A 17,347-nucleotide genomic window follows, 5' to 3' on the forward strand; every position below is an offset into this window, starting at 1 on the left:
CTAAATGAGCCTCTGCTTTAAGGATGCCTCCTCCAGACAGCCGTCCCTGACCATCCCGTCTCAAAGAACACCTCTTCTTGTCCTCGTCTCTGCCTTATTTCTCATCATAGCACCATTGGACTCGTCATATATGTATTTGCTTCCTGCCTGTCGGCCCCACTTGAGTGTTAACTCCACGAGGGCAGAGATCCTTGTGCGTTTCACTGCAGGATCCCCAGACCCTATAATAGTGCCTGGCACAAGTAGGTGCTTAATAAATATTTGTCGATTGAATGAATGGATGGATGTGCGCAGTGGGGGAGGGGATCTCGGAAACGTCTGTGACGCCAGTTTAGCGGAACCTATGCATGTAGTTTATGTGTTGGTGGCATGTCTGTCTGTGTGGGGCTGTGTGTCCCTCTGCCTGCCCAGCATGTCCCAGACCCCGGGATGCAGCAGTTCTGGGTGTGATAATGGGGGTCTCAGGTGTGGCTGCGCATCTGAGTGTGGGTTTACGGACATGGCTGTGTGTGTGTGTGCGAGGGTGGCTTTGGGTGTGTGTCCAGGCACAACTGGGTGTGTGCAGCTGTGTGTGTGGCCTGCTGTGCACGTCAGCTTGTCTGGATCCGGCTGGAGGTGAATGGGTGTGTGTAACACGGGTCTGCGTCTCTGCGTCTGCCTGTGGATCTGGGATCTGACAAGACGAGGGTCTGATTCTCTGGGCCGTTAGTCCGTGTACGTCGTTGAGCCCGAATATCTCCAGTGGTGGTGTGTGTACGTGTAAAATTCGCTACTCCACCCACCTCCTACAGCCGTGTGTGAAGCCTTAGGTGGCTCCCACACCGGCTGCCCTGCCCGAGCCCGGGTTCGGAACGCGGAGGGTGTATTTGCTCAGGAAGCGCACGTGGTGGGATTAATTATGGCCGCTGAATATGCAAATCAGCTGGGGGTTTTCCCAGCAGCCGCCTGGGGGCCGGGGATGATGCTGGGTAAATACAGAGCTGAGCGTGAGGCCCAGAATTCCCTCCTTACACCTTTGTCAATTACCTTAATTTAGTAGGGCCGAGAGTCTAATACTTTAACCAGCTTTTAGCTAATTAAAGAGTACTCGTTACACTATTAATTGTTTCTCTCCTCAAATACCTGCACCAGGGTAGCCCTGGAGTTGCAAAAGCAGAGGCTAGGGGACCTGCATGCATAAATCCTGGGCTGTGTCTTAGATGCAATTATTTTTATTTATTCATTATTTATTTATTTATTTGTTTGTTTGTTTATTTATTTATTTATTTATTTATTTAGAGAGGACTGCGAGCGCCCACACACACTCCTGCAGGTTGGCGGCGGAGGGGCAGAGGGAGAAGGAGAGAGAGAGACTCCCAAGCAGACTCTGCACCCAGTGTGGAGGCATATGTGGGGCTCAATCTCACCACCCTGGGATCAGACTTGAGTCAAAATCAAGAGTCAGATGCTTCACCGGCTGAGCCACCCGGGCCCCCCCAGATGCACTTTTTTAAAACAATGGAAAAAATTCCCCTAAAGGAGAAGATGGCTTTTTGCTTAGCAAAATCTCTAGCTCTAGACTCTGGGCAAGTTACCTCTCTGTTCCTCATTTCCCTTACCTTCAAAATGGGGATAATAACAGAACCTCCCTCAATGGTTGTAATAAAGAATAAATTAATTCATCCAGGGAAAGCATTTGATGAAGGGCACCTGGTGTGTAGATGTCAATCCGTGGTCATTGTTATTAACAGTGTTAGTTGAACTAATCATGGATTGTGTGGGTACGAAGATTTGGTCTATAAGAAATGTTGTGAATGGTTCTTCATAAGAAAGTGAGATAAATTTGAGAGGAAAGGAGTGAGGAGTGAAGAAGGTAGTCAAGAGGAGGCATCAGGGAGGGAAAGATGGCAGAGGACAGCAGAATCATGGGAAATCCAGATTGGGGGAGAACACACCACCACTGACAAATCTGTAATGCTAGGGACTTTTAAGGACAAGGATATTCAATATGAAATTCTTATCTGTTGATGTTGCTGCAACGGGACCTCCTGGTTTGCACACATGCTTACATGTTGACCTTTAGTAAAAATTGGATTCGTTCATTGTATTAGTCAGGATAATCAATAATAGCTGCTGTAACAAGCAACCCTTAAACATCTCAAGGGCTTAACGCAATCAAGTTATTTGTTTGATGGAAGTCTCTTGTAACATTCCTCCAAGCAGTAGCTCAGAGAAGTTGGCCCCTTTCTAGTTCCATGAGACACTCCCATCTTACTTACAGATGAGATCTCCAAGGTCATCACAGACTGTAAGAGCTCAAAGGATCAAGCAGGAGGTTTTATGGTTACCCACATCCCACTGGCCAAGACCCAGGCACATGCCCCAACCTAACTGCAAGGGAAGCTGGGAAATGTGTTCTCAATTAGGAAGAGGAAAACAACACATAGCATTGGTGTTACCATATGTGTTAAGAATGTTTGGAAGAGGAACTAAATGGGAAGCAGGCCTGGGTGTACATTTGGGTTGACAGAACAGTGTGAAAAAATCAGCAAAAGCAACAAATCAGGAGAAGAGATAACCAAGGGAAACACCATCCCCTCAGGAGTCATCATCAGTATTTTAGGGTTTCTGGATTCTTCACTCTGTGGGGGATACTTCCTTAAATTTCATATGGCTTTTCCTCTCATCCTTTAGGTCTCTCTGTCAAATATTACCTCTTCAGTGAGATCTCTTCCAACCACCTTCTTTCAAATATCCACCACTCCATCACTCTGTATCTTGTTTGATTTTCCTAAAATACACTACATAGCTATGTTTGTCTATTCTCTATCTCCCTCAGGAGTAGTTTGCAACAGTGCATGGCACTGAGTAGACCGTCAAGAGAATGAAACAAGTGAATGAGTAAGTGAATGAAAAAGTAAATGCATCAATCAACCCCTGAGCCCCAACGTTCTTCATAGAGTTAGGACCCAGTAATGTTTGGACAAGCATTCAGATGGCCTTATGCGACCTGGTGGCAGAGGTAACAGGGTAAGCCCTGGCTCTTGGGGAGACAATTCACCCCAACCTGAAACTATAACTACCCAATCCCACCTGACCCAACTCAACTCTCACCAGCCCTCCCTCACTCCTAACACAACTCAATTCAGCAATGTCCATCAACTGATAATGGATAAACAAAATGTGATATATGCTTCAACATAAACAGGAATGGAATATGCTTCAACATAAACAGGAATGAAGTACTGATACATGCTGCAACATGAACCTTGAACCTTGAACCGTTTTGCTAAGTGAGAGCAGCTAGATCCAAAGGGCCATATATTATATGATTCCATATCCAGAATAGGCAAATGCAGAGAGACAGAAAGATTAGTGGTTGTCTACCACTCAGAGGTTTGGGGGAAATGGAAAGTGACTGCTAATGGATATGGGATTTCTTTTTGAGGTGGTGAAAATGTTCTTAAATTGATTGTGGTGAGGGTTGCACAAGTCTGTGAATATACTGAAAACCATTTAATTGTATACTTTAAATGGGTGAATTACATGGTAAGTGAATTACATCTCAATAAATCTATTTAAAAGAAAACCTCAACCCAACATCTAACCCCCAATTCAAGCCACCTCAAACCCAAGTCTCATCTTAACTGATGCCATCTTGACTTACCAAACTGCCAATCCCCACTCCCCATTCATAGCAACCCATACTTACCTCTACTCCATTCATCCTACTTCCCAAGTCAACCCTCGTTCATGTCAATCCAACATCTAATTCCAAATCCCGACCTCAATCCACTGATTGCCCAACCTCCAACTCAGTAGATCCCATCATTAGTCCACAACCTCAAACTCATTCAACTCACTTCAAACCAACCTCCAATTCGACTCATCTTCAGTCTATTTTTAACATAACTCACCCAACCCATACCCCCCAATATCCAGCTCACCTCAAGGCTCCCCTTCTGAGTTCTCCCTACTCCCAATTCATCTCCTGAACTGCCACCCAGAAGTTTCACCTCTAGTCATTTTATCTCAAACCCAAACCATGTCCCATATCACTCTTGATCCATTCCTTCATCCTCAGCTCAGCCAGTGACTCCAGAACTAATCAAGGTCAGCATGGAGATCTAGCTATTCTCTCTCCCTCTTCTTCTCCCTCCCTCCCTCCCTCTTTCTTTTTCAAAGTTTGAGGTCTTCCTAAAAGGTTCACAATTTTTTCCAGCTTTATTAACATAGAATTGACATATGATATTGTGTAAGTCTAAGACATACAACCTGTTGATTTGATACACTTGTATATTGCAAAATGATTACCACCATAGCATTAGCTAACCCTGCATCACAACACATAATTACCATTTCTTTTTTATGGCGAAAACATTTATGATCTCTCTTAGCGATCTGGTGATTTTCAACTTTTCTTCGAGGGGCCTGAGTTGGTTTAAACAGACCCAACGTCTCCAGTGAGTACCATTATAATTGGATGCCCCCACCTCCCAAAGCCACCTCTATCAAAGACACAATTAAGACGGGTGGTGGCAGATACCTCGGGTGAGACAAGAGCCTGATCTTAAGAAAGATATAGCCAGCACTAGATGAAAGACACAGGGACACAGTTCACTGGTTTATTCTCAGACTTGAGATGCCAAATATGCCCTATGGCCCTGGAGGGGTGGTGATCATGCTAGAATTCCTCTCATCATATCCCAGCCTTCCCTAAGGAGGAAGCCGATTAAATATACAACAGAGGGGATTTTCCCTTTTAATCCAGACCCAGGTATAAATAGGGCAGCACCATTAGGATCCTGATTCACCCCCACCATCTTGGCCCCCATCCCACCTGGCATGGCAAGGTGCATTTGGGGAGATATGGGTGGGGGGCAGTATTCAGAGCTGGGCTGAGGCAGCAGAAGGAGCACACAGCTCAGTCCCGGGAAGTCCCACTTCCCCTGTAGTCTGACTTCAGTTCCTTCACTGTGAACCCACCTGAAAATAGGAATGAGTGAAGGGGTCCCAGCCTGGGATCAGGAGACATCCAGTGCTTAACTATTGGAAAGGGGAGCACCACAGGGTGCTGAGAGCACTGCCCAGGGAAAGGGGAGGCAAGTGTGGGGCCATTCATCAGCTCTGAGTTAGAAGTTCACTGCATGGGGCATCAGGGGTGGGGAGTTGAGGGTTGGGTGGGCATAGAGGGGAGAAAGAGCCAGACTACAGTATGTCAGCTGTGGTGCAATGAGGAGGAAGCCGGACTCTTGGGCCAGGGGTGTGCAGCTCCCAGCCCCCTGGAATGGAGAAGGAATATTGCTTGACCATGAGGAGCAGACTCCCCCTGGCTCCACAGTCACAGGAGACGATAAATATGATGGCTTCAAAGCCTCAGCACCAAAAGTGCCCCGTCTGGGGCTCCCTCAATGTCCCTCCCACCCCGAGACTCTCAGCTGCTAAAGCAGACAGGGCCCAGTTCAAACCCAAACTTCTGGTTGGTCTGGCCAAAGTCAGTAGCCGCCACGTCCCACAGAGGCAGAAAGCCCACTCGGGAAGAGCTGAACTCCAAGAGGGTTTTCGTCTGTCCCTTCCGGAGCTGACCGCAGGAAGACAGAATGGCGAGTTAGTAGGAGGACAGCCAAGGCCTCTCCCCACTCTGGCCAGCCCCTGCCCCTCCCCTTACCCGGCAGCCGTCATAGGGGACAGTGATGGTGGCTGGTGCCATCTGGTTGAAAGACAGCTCTTCTCCGTTGGCTCCAAGGAACCGGAGGGAGCGGCTGTGGTCCCCTGCAGCTTCGTCCAACCAGGCGGCAGAGTTCTGGCAGGAGTAGGTGAAGCTCTGGCGGGCCGTGGCACTCAGCAACTTCAGGAAGGTCATCTGGACCACACTCACCGGGGACCCATCAGCATCCACGTAGGAGAACTGGGGGTGGAACAAAGCAGGAGATGAGGGTGCCCCATTCACCCCTACTCTTTCTGAGGAACCTACCTCCCAGGCTCTCCATCCCCTGGCGGACCTGCCACCCCTGTCTCGTCTCCTTCTTTGGGTGGCCCCACCAGCCATCCAGCACCCATGGATCCCTTGCGACTCCTAGGCACCTGGGGCTACTGAGCACTTGAAATGCACTCAAGGAGGTAGAAACTGCTTAAAATTTTAATTAATTGTTTAATTTGAAATTATTTGATTATTTTGTTTTACTTTATTTAAGTCGTAACTAATAATTGAACCTCAATCCAGTTATCAGGAAACTTAGGTGTGGAACAACTTGAGTGTGCGAATCTACCTTTTCAGCTGCAGATTTATGAAATCTAAGTATGGATCAAGAACTTCCAATGAAATTTAGTATCCAAATTACGACGTGCTACAAATGTAAAATATGCATCAGACTCTGCAGAATTCGTAGGGAAGAAATTTAAAATGCCTCAGTAACCTTTACATTGCTATGACATTCTTTAAGATGCACTGGGTCAAATGGTCAAATAAAATATATTATTAACATATCATGGGCTTGAGATAACTGGCTGGGTAATACGTCTCTTCTGGCTTTCTTCTCTTCTCTTTTCTTCTCTGTATCACTTCCATGTTTCCCAATTGATGTTTTCTGGAATCACCTCCCAGATAAAATACTTGCAACTGAGCCTTTGTTGAAGGGTCTGTTTTGGGGGAACCCAAACCAAGATACCCCCACATGATATTATAGCTTTGTTTCTTTGGTTATCGTCTGCCTGTTTCCTTGGTCATGTTCGTGGTAGAGTATCAACTTCATGAAGTCAGGAGCTGTGTTTTATTTGCTGCTACATTCCCAGTGCTGGGCGTGTACAAATACGTTACATAAACAAATTCCAAACTGAACCCAAGATACCCCACCCATCAAGGCTGTTCTTCTCATTTACATATCTCAGAATCCCCCCCCCCCCCGGATNCCCCCCCCCCCCGGAACTAGCCCACCAGCACTCTCCTCCCTGCCCTCCATCTCATCAATGACTAGGTCCTACTGACTTCGCTCCTAGATGTTCCATGCCATGCCCTCCTCCCCACCCCCACAGCACCAGCACCAGCCCCAGCCTGGACAACCTCTTCACTCTCCTGGGCCAACATACCAGGCTCCTCCACCCCACCCCACCTCACCAGTCCTGGAGGCACCTTTCTAACAGAGAGATTAGATTCGGGTTTTTCCCTCACTTAAACACATTCCATGGCTCCCTGCTGCTCACAGGTCTTTCTGTGGGAGGTAGGTCTAGCCCTCACTTAACTCCGCCACCTCCTTTCTTACCACACTCCCCTTCACACTTACTAGAGCAGAGCAAGTGGCTTTCTCTTGAAATTCACCAGACCCTCTTTTAACTCTGGGCCTTTGTGTATGCGGTTCCCTCTGCCTGCAACACTTTTCCTTGTCCTCCCTTACTTGCTGACCCAGCTCACTGTTTACACCTCAGCAGATCTGTGACTGCTACCAGGATGCCTCTGATACAGCCAGCACTGCCTCTGGATTTCCGCCAAACCCTGCACCTCCCCCATCACACATCTGATGCTGCACCCCCCCAACCTGCCCCCCCAAGCCTGTAATCACCATGAAGGCAGGGGTGAGTCTCCCCTGTTCCTTTCACCCCCCCAGAGCCCCTCCTCCCACTCCCCTGCACCAGTTCCCATCAGTTTTCATACTATCCCCTACCTCAGCTTCCAGCAACTCACCTTCTTCCCTCGGCGAAATGTGCTATACCAGTTTCCTGGCTTTTCCCTGGACCAGGAGGCCATTTTTACCTGGGGATGAGAGGGGGTAGTCAAGCGTGGAAGATGCCTGGGTGCCTGCAAGGTCTTTCCTGCATTTACTCCCCACACTGGAAGTTGTAGACTGTATACCCAGGACTCTTGGGCTGGTCTCTGGCCATGGAGGTGAGTCCAACGAGGGACTGGGGGTCCCCGCCCTCTGAGGCAGCCCTCAACCAATGACTGACAAGAGTTGGTGGAGAAATGCCCAGCTCCCTCTCCCGCTGGGCGGGCACGACAACCAGGAGGGACAACCACAGCTCCACAGTCTGCGGTGTCCCGGATGTCCCCCAGTAGAATTGAGCCTTTAGTGCCCAATGGTGACATTTTAATCCTCATTGGCCACCTCCCCTCTCACCTCCTCCCTCTGCTCTCCTGGTGCCTCATGAGATCACCTCCTAACAATGACCTGCCCTCAAATCCTTGTCTCAGGGTCTGTGTCTGGGGAACCCACACCTGGGTCACTCCTCAGTCCCCTCCCCAGGGCCTCTGGGCAGGAGGAAGGTTAGCTGGTGAGAGCAGCTCAGGCTTCGGGTACCAGCAACTGTTTCGAGGTCAAGTCCTCCAAGTCTTGGGGGTCTGAGCTTGTCTAAATTCCCATCGGGGCTGGAGGGTTGAGCTCCCACTAAACCAGGGCTCTGACCAGTCAAAAACAACAATCAGCAGCAAGAGGGACATCACCGTGCATTTCTGCAGGCTCTATGCAGGCAGCAGTCTCACCGGCAGTGGAGGACTTAGCACAGCACCGCACACAGTCAGTGTTTTGTCAGTGCTCCCGACACTCGCATCAATGCCTCCACTGCACAACCATCCCAAGGCAGATACTTTCTTGGGCCCCATTTTACAGATGAGCAAAACTGAGGTGACATCTCTATTCCAACCCAGGGTTCTAGAGCTGGCGCTGCTGGCCCGCTGCCCTCCACTGCTGAGCCTGGTGCTTGGTGGGGGAGGCTGGGAGGCTCAAGGTCCCCTGACGGAGGACCCCAGTATTCCTGGGAAGCTAGGTGGTCTCACCTCCCAACCCACAGCCTGGGAGGCAATGAGTCCGTGGGCCGCTGAGACAGCAGGTCAGGAGGCAGGGCAGAGGCTGGTTAAGGGCTGGGTCTCTGGCGCCAGCCGGCCTTGGGGTAATCCCATCACTTCTCTGTGCCTTAGTTTCCCTCTCTGGGGATGACGGCACCTGCACCCCACACCAGGTGGCTGGGACTCAGTGCTAATGCAGCTAAGTGCTTAGAACAGCCTGGCACGCTACACCCTATTTAAAGGTTTGCCACCATTTCCACTTTCTTTACTAGATTTTTTGGCCTACCTTTCCTCATAGAAGGTGAGCCCCACAAAAGCAGAGTTTTGTTTCGTTTTGTGTCTGGACTCTGCGGTAGTCCCAGCCCTTCACGGGACTTGGCATACAGCAGGTGATCAGCAAATGTTGGTTGAAGGAAGGGTAAGGTCCCAGACAAAGCCTGGTGTGTGCGTTGTACGGGACGGGAGGCAGGGGATAACCTCTGGTGGCGCGGGTGGTGGGGTGGGGTTGAGATGTTTTCGCGAACCCCGTCTCTCCCCCTTCCTCCAGGCACTCACCATCTCAAACTTCTTGTCAGGATAGAGGCAGGTCTCTCCTCCCGCCGTGAAGTTGCAGAAAACCCTGAGCGAGTCCCTCGCACAGCCCTGGTTGGGGTCAATCCAGTACTCCCCTGCGGCAGGGCCAGGTGGGTGAGTGAGCGGGGGCGGGACTCCCCAGGCTTCCTGCCCACCCGGCCAGGGGAGGACCTCACCGTCAGGCAGGTGTGGGTGGTTGCGGTGCAGCTCACTGCACACGAGGCCCGGGCGCTCAGCCGTGCCCGGGGGGCGCCGCATCTGCTCCAGCTCAAAGCTCAGCGACGTGAGTGAGGCCAGCACCTCCTCCAGGCCGCCCTCCAGGGCCTCTAGCGCCCCTGGGCCTGGGAGAGAGCGCCGGCGCCTGCGCAGCCCGTGCAGCTCAGCGGAGGGACCCTGAGCAGGGGTGGGGACGGAGGAGAGGAGAGCAGAGATGCAGGAAGAGAGACAGGAAGAAAGACAAGCAAAGATGAGAGAGACATGGGAGGTAAAGAGACACGGGGTGGGGGTGGGAGTGATAAGAAAGGGGAGAGATACACGAAGGGGCGGGGGAGATAGAGAGGCAGACAGAGACAGAGACACACACAGGAGGGAGAGACAGAAAGACCCAGAGATGGGGAAAAGCCGAAGTAATAACACAATGATAGAGAGATCCACGGGTGAGGCAAGAAAAGCAGAGAGAGCGAGCGCAGGAGAGAGAGAAACAGAGACAAAACAGTGGAACAAGTGTTTGGAATAGAGACAGCAAAAGGCCAGGAGAGATGAAGAGATGGAGAGAGCCAGGGAGAGAGAGATGAGGGCAGAGACAGAGACGAACAAGACAAGACCCAGTCAGAGCCCGCCTGGGTGTCCCCCTAAACCCCTAACACAGCCCAGACCCTCCTTCAGCTTTCAAGCCACCCCCCACCCCACCTGCATGCTCTGAACACCTACTGTGTGCCCCACCCAGTTCTGGGCACTAGGGGACCCAGTAGGACACTCCAACATACTCCCTGGGGAACTTACCGGGGGGCCGGGGGGGCCAGGGGGGCCAGCGTCACCACGGGGACCAAAGGCTCCCTGTAGGGAGAAGTCACTTGGGAGTGAACTCTGTCTATGGAGACCCCTTCCTGCCAACACACTCACACACTCACACTCTCACACTCTCACACTCAGACACACTCACATACAGCACTGGGGAGAGACATGGACTGTTTAGCACCAAGTATAAAATGCACATTTTCTTTCCATATTTTAACATCTCTGAAATCAACATCTTAACATCTTTGGCAAATCTTAGCTTCCTTGTCAAAACTGCTTTCTTTCATAGTCATTTCTAAAATAATGGCGCATCTTACAATTGATGGCATCTTAGATTTGATAAAATACAATGGTAGGTGTTGAATAAATATCCATTGAATGTGTGATTGATTGAAAAAATAAATGAATGAATGCAAAGGCACTGAGGGTGTGGTGAAGTTGAAAGGGGTGGGAAGGTGGGATGTGGGAGCCCAAGGGACAGCATATACTCACCGGGGACCCCTTGGAGCCTTTCTGTCCCAGAGGACCCTGTGGGGTAGAGACAGGGAGGGCTGGAGTCCCAGCTGGCCCAGCACGGTGACGCCACCCCACAAACCCCTCTTACTCACCGCCACACCTGGGGGCCCAGGGTGGCCCAGAGAGCCAATGGGACCGGGGGGACCCTGAAGAAAGGACATCAAGGTCATCATTGATGGGGTTCATCCCCAAACAAGCCTCTAGTCCCCTCAAAAGAACAAGCCACAGACACAGCTTCCAACCTTCAAATCCCCAGACAGAGCCCCCCATTTTCCCCAGACACAATCCCTACCACTCTAGACCCGGGCTTCCCAAATGCACACAGTCTCCAAATAAGCCCCAGTTCTGCCTCCCCACCCATCCCTTCCTCTGAACATTCTTCCCACTTGGGCTAGAACTCACAGGTTCTCCCTGGGGGCCAGGGGGGCCCTGCACGCCTGGCAACCCCTGATCCCCTTTCTCACCAGCTTCCCCAGGGGGGCCAATGAGGCCAATTAATCCAATGTGGCCCTAGAAGACAAGAGAGACACATATGGGGAAAGAAATATGGTGGGGGGCATGTCAGTGGACTTTTCTTCTAGAGCCTTGGGGTAGTAAGTATGGGAGCAGAGGAAACCCCAACCTGCCAGCCTCTGGCCAGGGAGGGAGGTAAAGGTGGAGGGGATGGAGATAATTGGGGGAGAATAATGGAAGGACATATCCTTACCTTTTCCCCCTTGAGGCCAGCATCTCCCTTCAATCCTGGAAGGCCAGAGGGCCCCTGGAAGGAGGGTGAGGCTCAGTTAGTGAGTCTCAAATATGAAATCTCAAGGTTCATGTGGGTGACTGGGGGATGGTCAAATGGGAAATTACCCAGATTTCAAGTTGGAACTACCAGGGATATGGTCACGGGGATGGTCAGGAGAGAGGAGGGATGACAAGGGATACCAAAGGGGTTGGAGCATGGCCAATATGAATGGTCAGTGGTCAGGATCAGTGTGTGGGGGGGTCAGTGTCGACTAGCAAGACAGATGCTCAGTTTGGCCTATCAAGATGGAGGGTCCCTGTGGTCAGTATAAGCCACCAAGAGGGAGGGTCAGTGTGGATGATCAGTGTAGACAATCGGGATGGAGGGTCAGGGTGGACTGTCAGATGGACAGACAGTCAGCGAGGGGTCAGCCTGCACCAGCACCCACAGTCACCAGACAGCCCCTGGACGCCCAGTGTGGTTCTCAGTGCCAGGGTATCAGGGACAAAGAAGTCTCTTACCAGGGGTCCAGGAGGGCCCATCTGTCCAGGAGGTCCCAGGAGGCCTGGTTCACCCTAGGATGAGTTAGAGCATGGGGAGGCTGCCCTCAGCCAGAACTCAGTGTGGATACTGCCGCCCCCCGGCCCCAGGGTCAGCCACTCCAGATTTTGGTGAGAAAGTATAAGGTAGGAGCTCACCGCCAGGGCCTGATCCCACCCCGCCCCATCCTTGTTCCCACCCCACTCACCACAGGGCCAGGGATCCCTCGAAGACCCTCGGGCCCCACACGTCCAGGGGGTCCTCGAGCCCCCACCGGGCCTGTCATTCCTGGGGGTCCATCAGGACCTGGCTCCCCCTGACAGACCAGGGCAAGGGAAGACCAGAGTCAGAGGGAAGCTTTCTCCTGACCTCCAAGTCAAGAACCATCAGGGAGAGGGAGAGAATTGGGGCACCCATTCTGATGGCCCAACTGCTGGTCAAACATCAGCACAGGGACCCTTCCGTGGGCAGGGGGTACTCACTTTGGCCCCTTTCTCCCCTTCTCTGCCTTCTTGACCCATGCGGCCTGAGGGACCCTGAGGAGGGAAAGAGTATGTGTGTGGGGGGGGTCTTTGGGGGTGAGGGGGGACCTGTTGAGGTGAAGGGGTCTANGGGTCTGAGGGATTGGGGGGCCCGTGGGGGTTAGGGAGGCCTGTGGGGGTTAGGGGGCTTGTGGGAGTGAGGGGGGGCCTATGGAGGTGAATGGGGGCCTGTGGAGATGGGTGGGGCAAGGATGGAGCCAGGACAGCCAGAAGGCAGGTCTCACTCACCCTCTTGCCAGGGGGCCCAGGGGGGCCAGGTTCCCCAGAAGCCCCAGGTGGACCCTATGGATATATAACAGCACCAGGACAGTATTAGCTCATGTTGGTCGAGCATGACTATGCTTCAGGACTGCCTCTGATGCAGACAGCCTTCCCCAGACATCATGCCAACACCAGCCATCTCCCACCTCCTCACCGAAGCCACTCACGTTCACGGTGAAGCCCCAGAAGGCAAAGCAAGTGCATCTACAGGGGTCCTGGACACCTCATCCACCAACTCCTCTGGCCCCCCAGTTCTCCCCAGTTCACCCACTCACCCGCCCTGACCCCCCTCTGCCAGTACCGCATCCTCTGCTCCCCCACTCACCGGTCCCCCCACGTCACCAGGGTCTCCCTTCTCTCCTGGGGAGCCATCGATACCCTGTGGGGCGGGCAGGGGTCATGGAGGCGCTCAAGAATTTGGGGAGAAACATGGGGAAATGGGAAGGTTAGTTGCTCCACCCACCTTGCCCAAGTCTGTGGAGGGTGGGGAGATGGGGACAGAATTAGGAATATGTGGGGGCTTGTGGGGGGATCACACCCACCGAAACTCCAGGATCTCCGGGGGGTCCTAGATCTCCTGGGAGCCCAGTGGGGCCCTGGAAGATAGAATGAGGAATAGTCACCTCTCTGAATTATAGGGCATTCATTCATTTATTTGACAAATGAACTGCCCCGGGGCACAGCGTGGGCTGCTGAGGTTATGCTAGTGAACAAAACACAAGATCCGTGCTCTGGGCAAGTGAACGTTCTAGAGTCTGATGTGTACAGGTGCTGAGCTAAGCACAGGACATGCATCATCTCACTTCGTCCTCCAGGCGCCTCCCAGCTCAGGACTCAAAGATAGGACTGACCCTCAGAAAAGCGGTCAGATCCAACTTGAGGTTCCATAGACCCTGAAGCCCTCCCACCCCACCCCAAGCCCCACTGCAATAGTGGGAGGGTCTCAACCTCCGCCCTAAAGCCAATTCCACATCAGCCCCAACTCTGGGCATCAATCTCAACCATTGCAACATTTTCAGATTGATTCGTGTCGCAGCAAGCTGCACCCCATACAGTGACAGGCCACCATCCACTCGTTCAGTGTTCAGCCACGTTCTGGGTTGCTCGGGGAATCAGCACATTGGAGGAGGAACCCCTCCCTAGACGTTGGGAAGCAGGTTCAAGTGGACACGAGTGTCCCTCCCCGATCTCTGCCCCCACTTCTCCTGGGACTCACCATGTTCCCTTTGGCTCCATCCTCTCCAGGGGGGCCTTTCTTGCCTGGGGGTCCAGCAGCCCCAGATGGGCCTGAGTCACCCTTTTCACCAATTTCTCCCTTGGGCCCCTTTGCAGAAACAGAGGTCAGAGGTCACAATAGCCCCGACTCTTCAAAGGTCAAGGGTTAGTATCCCTGGGCTCAGGAATCTGGGTGGTCTTCTGGGACTTTCCTGAGGTCAGGGGCCAGAGGAGCCTAGACTGTCCAAGGGTCAGAGGTCGAAGGAATATAGGATTTATTGGAGTCAGGGGCCAGGATGGTCCAGTTGCTCAGAGGTCATGACCAAGTTTGGTCTAGCCCAAATACCACACTGGAGTGAATTAGGAAAGGGGATCCCTCTGGGAAGTTCATCCCCCACTCCTGGTTCATGGTTTGGATCTGAACCCCCACCTGCACCCTCAGCCGCACACCCTCATGTAGGCGTACAACCAGAAGAACTCTATGTAGCACCCCTATCTGAGACATTCCAGGGCTCTGTCATCAAGATAACTGAGGACACCCATAGGTCCTGGGTCAATGGCTGACACAGGCCTGCCCAGAGTCAGTGTGCCCCGAGATGCCCAGGGGTTATGGGTTCCCTGAGATGGGTGCAGGGGTGTAGGACACAGTCACTCACAGGGATGCCTGGGGTTCCTGGGGGTCCTGGGTCTCCAGCCTCCCCTGGCTCACCCTGCAGGAGGCAAAGTCAGGGTAGGAATAGGTCCAATTATGAAGGACAGGGAGGAGCTCCCAGAACAGCCATCCCCAAGCAGGACTGGCTGTGCCTCCCCCACCCTAGGCAGCCCACTGCCCCCTTTCTCTCACCTTCTCGCCCACAGCACCCGGCTGACCAACTCCGCCAGGCAGCCCTGGAGGACCCTGGAGAGACAGCAAGGGGTTGAAGTGGGACTGTGGGATCCCAACAGCCCCTTTTTGGGAAATGGAGGTCCCTACCTCTCAGGCACCCTGCCCCACCCCCCACCAAGTCCTCACCTCTGATCCACTGGGGCCATGGGGGCCCCTAGGCCCTGGAGCTCCATGGGGACCCTGTGGGACAGTCAGAATAGCATCCAGTGACCTCATGACTCCCCAAAGGCATCACTAACCACAAAACACCATCCTTAATGCTGGTGACTGGCATCACTAAGGACAGTGTGCCCTGTGACACTGCTCCCCCAAAACTGATGTAATGGCCACCACCACTCTGCTATCCTCTTCCCCCTCCCACCTTCCCTAGGTTGTCCATACCATGGACCCTACGTCTCCAACCTCCCCTTTCTCTCCAGGAGGGCCTGGCAGCCCCTGTGGAAAAAAGAAGAAAGATTGGCACACAGAGTGCAGGGAAAGAGGCCAACCCCCAAACTCAGACACCCACCTGCAGGCCAGGAGGGCCAATCACCCCCACGAAGCCTCTCACTCCATCATCTCCTTTCTGCCCAAAGAGGCCTGGTGGTCCCCGGCGTCCCTGAGCCCCGTCTGCTCCCTGGGAGAAGGACAGAAGCGGGACACAGTTAGGGTCTGGGTCAAGGGTTGGAGATAGGCTCAGGGTCAAAGTCAGGACTGAGGTTAAGGATTACAGTCAGGGTTGGGATTAAATTTGGAAAGGGTCAGGGTTGGACTTGGCACTGGGGGTGCAGGTTAAGGGTCAGAGTTTGGAAATTAAGTCAAGGGTTGAGTCAAAGTTTTCATATGGGCATTGGGTAGTGAAATGGGCACTGGGTAGTGAGTTGAGGTCATGATGGGGTTCAGATGGAATTTAGGGTTGAGTTTGAGGTTGGGGCCAAGGTCAGATTCAAAGTTTGAGTTCAGGTTTGGGGTCAGCCCTGGAGGGTGAGTCAGAGTTGGGGTTAGGGTAGGATGGGGTCAAGGTTCAGATTTGAAGATAAAGTTTGAATTGGGATTAAGGTTAAGGTCATGAGTACGGTTAAGACTGGGCCTGTGAGGGCATTCAAGATTCAGATTGAGATTGGGATTGAGTCAGATTCTGGGGTGAGTTACTGTTGGATGCCAGCATGGAGGGGTAGGTCAGGGTTGGGGTTGAGTTTGGGTCTGGGTCATGGTGGAGAACACTGTCCCTTCCCATCTGGGATCCAGGGGATGGTCACAAAGCCAGGAGCACTCACCGGGGAGCCTGGGTGTCCCACAGGACCCCGTATGCCTGTTGGTCCAGGTGGGCCCTGGAGGAGGGAGCACAGCCAAAAAAACCTCAAACTCGAGATTAGGAGGGCACTCAAGATGAAAATCACTGCCTCCCACTCCACCCACCAGGAGGCAACAGCTGCTTTCCCCACAACCCTGTCTTCCTAGCAATCAACTGATGGGATCAGACACAGACATCGTCCTGAGCTTGGCTCGTCAGGACTTTTCCCCAGAAGTCCCTCCAGGGACTGAGCTGGCTGACAGATGCCAGGAACTGTGGCTGAAGTCCTAGGGGGGAGCTCGGGATGTGATGCCTCAGAGCCATGCAGAATCACAGACAGAGAGAATGATGCCACCAGGGAAAGGGAGAGAAGGGTGTAACCACCTCAGCACCCTCCCCATTTTCTCGGGGCCCCAGCTACCCACCCCATCCTTCGCATCCCTCTGCCTTCCCTAGGACCACCTCCCTCCCTGGGGCCCCACACTCACCGCATCCCCTTTGTCACCCTTGCTCCCTTTGTTACCAGGGGCACCCACTTCCCCCTGCAGAGGAAATGGGATGAGGGAGGACCAACTTGGACTCTCCTTGCCCTGAGCCCCCCGAGTCCCTCTCTCTCCATGAACGCTCACCTTGTCCCCATCCTCGCCAGAAGGCCCAACAGCTCCAGGGGGTCCAGGAAGCCCCAGGGGCCCTGGGATCCCATCTTTGCCTGTGGGGCCAGGGGAGCCACGTTCGCCCTGATGGGGGAGTGGAAGGGGGGATGTCAGGGGCCAGGGCAGAGGGAAGGTCCTGGTATGTGGGGTCCTAAGGATGCTTGAGGAATGTAGTGGGCAGGCACTCACCGGGGACCCCTTCTCGCCTGCAGGGCCAACAGGGCCTTGGCCTCCACTTTGGCCAGGAAGCCCAATGCCTCCTGCCGGGCCCAGTGGACCCCGCTCCCCAGGGGAGCCCTGAAAACAGGGGTGAAGGGTCAGGAAAAATAGCAGACGTAGTTCTCACTGATAGAGGCTTTTCAAGCCGCCAGGCACTGAGCTGGGCAGAT

General features: G+C 53.1%; 1 protein-coding gene across 3 annotated transcripts in view; it reads right to left on the reverse strand.

Moving 5' to 3' along the window:
- Window positions 1-4,590: 4,590 nt before the first annotated feature.
- Window positions 4,591-17,347, reverse strand: part of COL5A3 (collagen type V alpha 3 chain) — a 38,555-nt gene continuing 25,798 nt past the window's right edge. For 2 of the 3 annotated variants that reach the window (XM_034657739.1, XM_011227681.3), the window contains exons 42-67: window positions 17,148-17,255; window positions 16,935-17,042; window positions 16,794-16,847; window positions 16,289-16,342; window positions 15,541-15,648; window positions 15,414-15,467; window positions 15,159-15,212; window positions 14,991-15,044; window positions 14,803-14,856; window positions 14,148-14,255; window positions 13,474-13,527; window positions 13,257-13,310; window positions 12,899-12,952; window positions 12,611-12,664; window positions 12,337-12,444; window positions 12,110-12,163; window positions 11,568-11,621; window positions 11,264-11,371; window positions 10,954-11,007; window positions 10,838-10,873; window positions 10,331-10,384; window positions 9,505-9,721; window positions 9,311-9,423; window positions 7,658-7,726; window positions 5,648-5,887; window positions 4,591-5,560 (exon numbers count right to left, since the gene is read on the reverse strand). In XM_034657739.1, the coding sequence (XP_034513630.1) occupies window positions 5,414-5,560; window positions 5,648-5,887; window positions 7,658-7,726; window positions 9,311-9,423; window positions 9,505-9,721; window positions 10,331-10,384; window positions 10,838-10,873; window positions 10,954-11,007; window positions 11,264-11,371; window positions 11,568-11,621; window positions 12,110-12,163; window positions 12,337-12,444; window positions 12,611-12,664; window positions 12,899-12,952; window positions 13,257-13,310; window positions 13,474-13,527; window positions 14,148-14,255; window positions 14,803-14,856; window positions 14,991-15,044; window positions 15,159-15,212; window positions 15,414-15,467; window positions 15,541-15,648; window positions 16,289-16,342; window positions 16,794-16,847; window positions 16,935-17,042; window positions 17,148-17,255 (2,226 nt within the window). In that variant the 3' untranslated portion in view covers window positions 4,591-5,413. The remainder of the gene's footprint in view (window positions 5,561-5,647; window positions 5,888-7,657; window positions 7,727-9,310; window positions 9,424-9,504; window positions 9,722-10,330; window positions 10,385-10,837; window positions 10,874-10,953; window positions 11,008-11,263; window positions 11,372-11,567; window positions 11,622-12,109; window positions 12,164-12,336; window positions 12,445-12,610; window positions 12,665-12,898; window positions 12,953-13,256; window positions 13,311-13,473; window positions 13,528-14,147; window positions 14,256-14,802; window positions 14,857-14,990; window positions 15,045-15,158; window positions 15,213-15,413; window positions 15,468-15,540; window positions 15,649-16,288; window positions 16,343-16,793; window positions 16,848-16,934; window positions 17,043-17,147; window positions 17,256-17,347) is intronic. The other variant, XM_034657740.1, reaches the window with a different exon arrangement.

The sequence above is a fragment of the Ailuropoda melanoleuca genome, chromosome 4 (assembly GCF_002007445.2).
Source record: "Ailuropoda melanoleuca isolate Jingjing chromosome 4, ASM200744v2, whole genome shotgun sequence".
Classification (NCBI taxonomy): domain Eukaryota; kingdom Metazoa; phylum Chordata; class Mammalia; order Carnivora; family Ursidae; genus Ailuropoda; species Ailuropoda melanoleuca.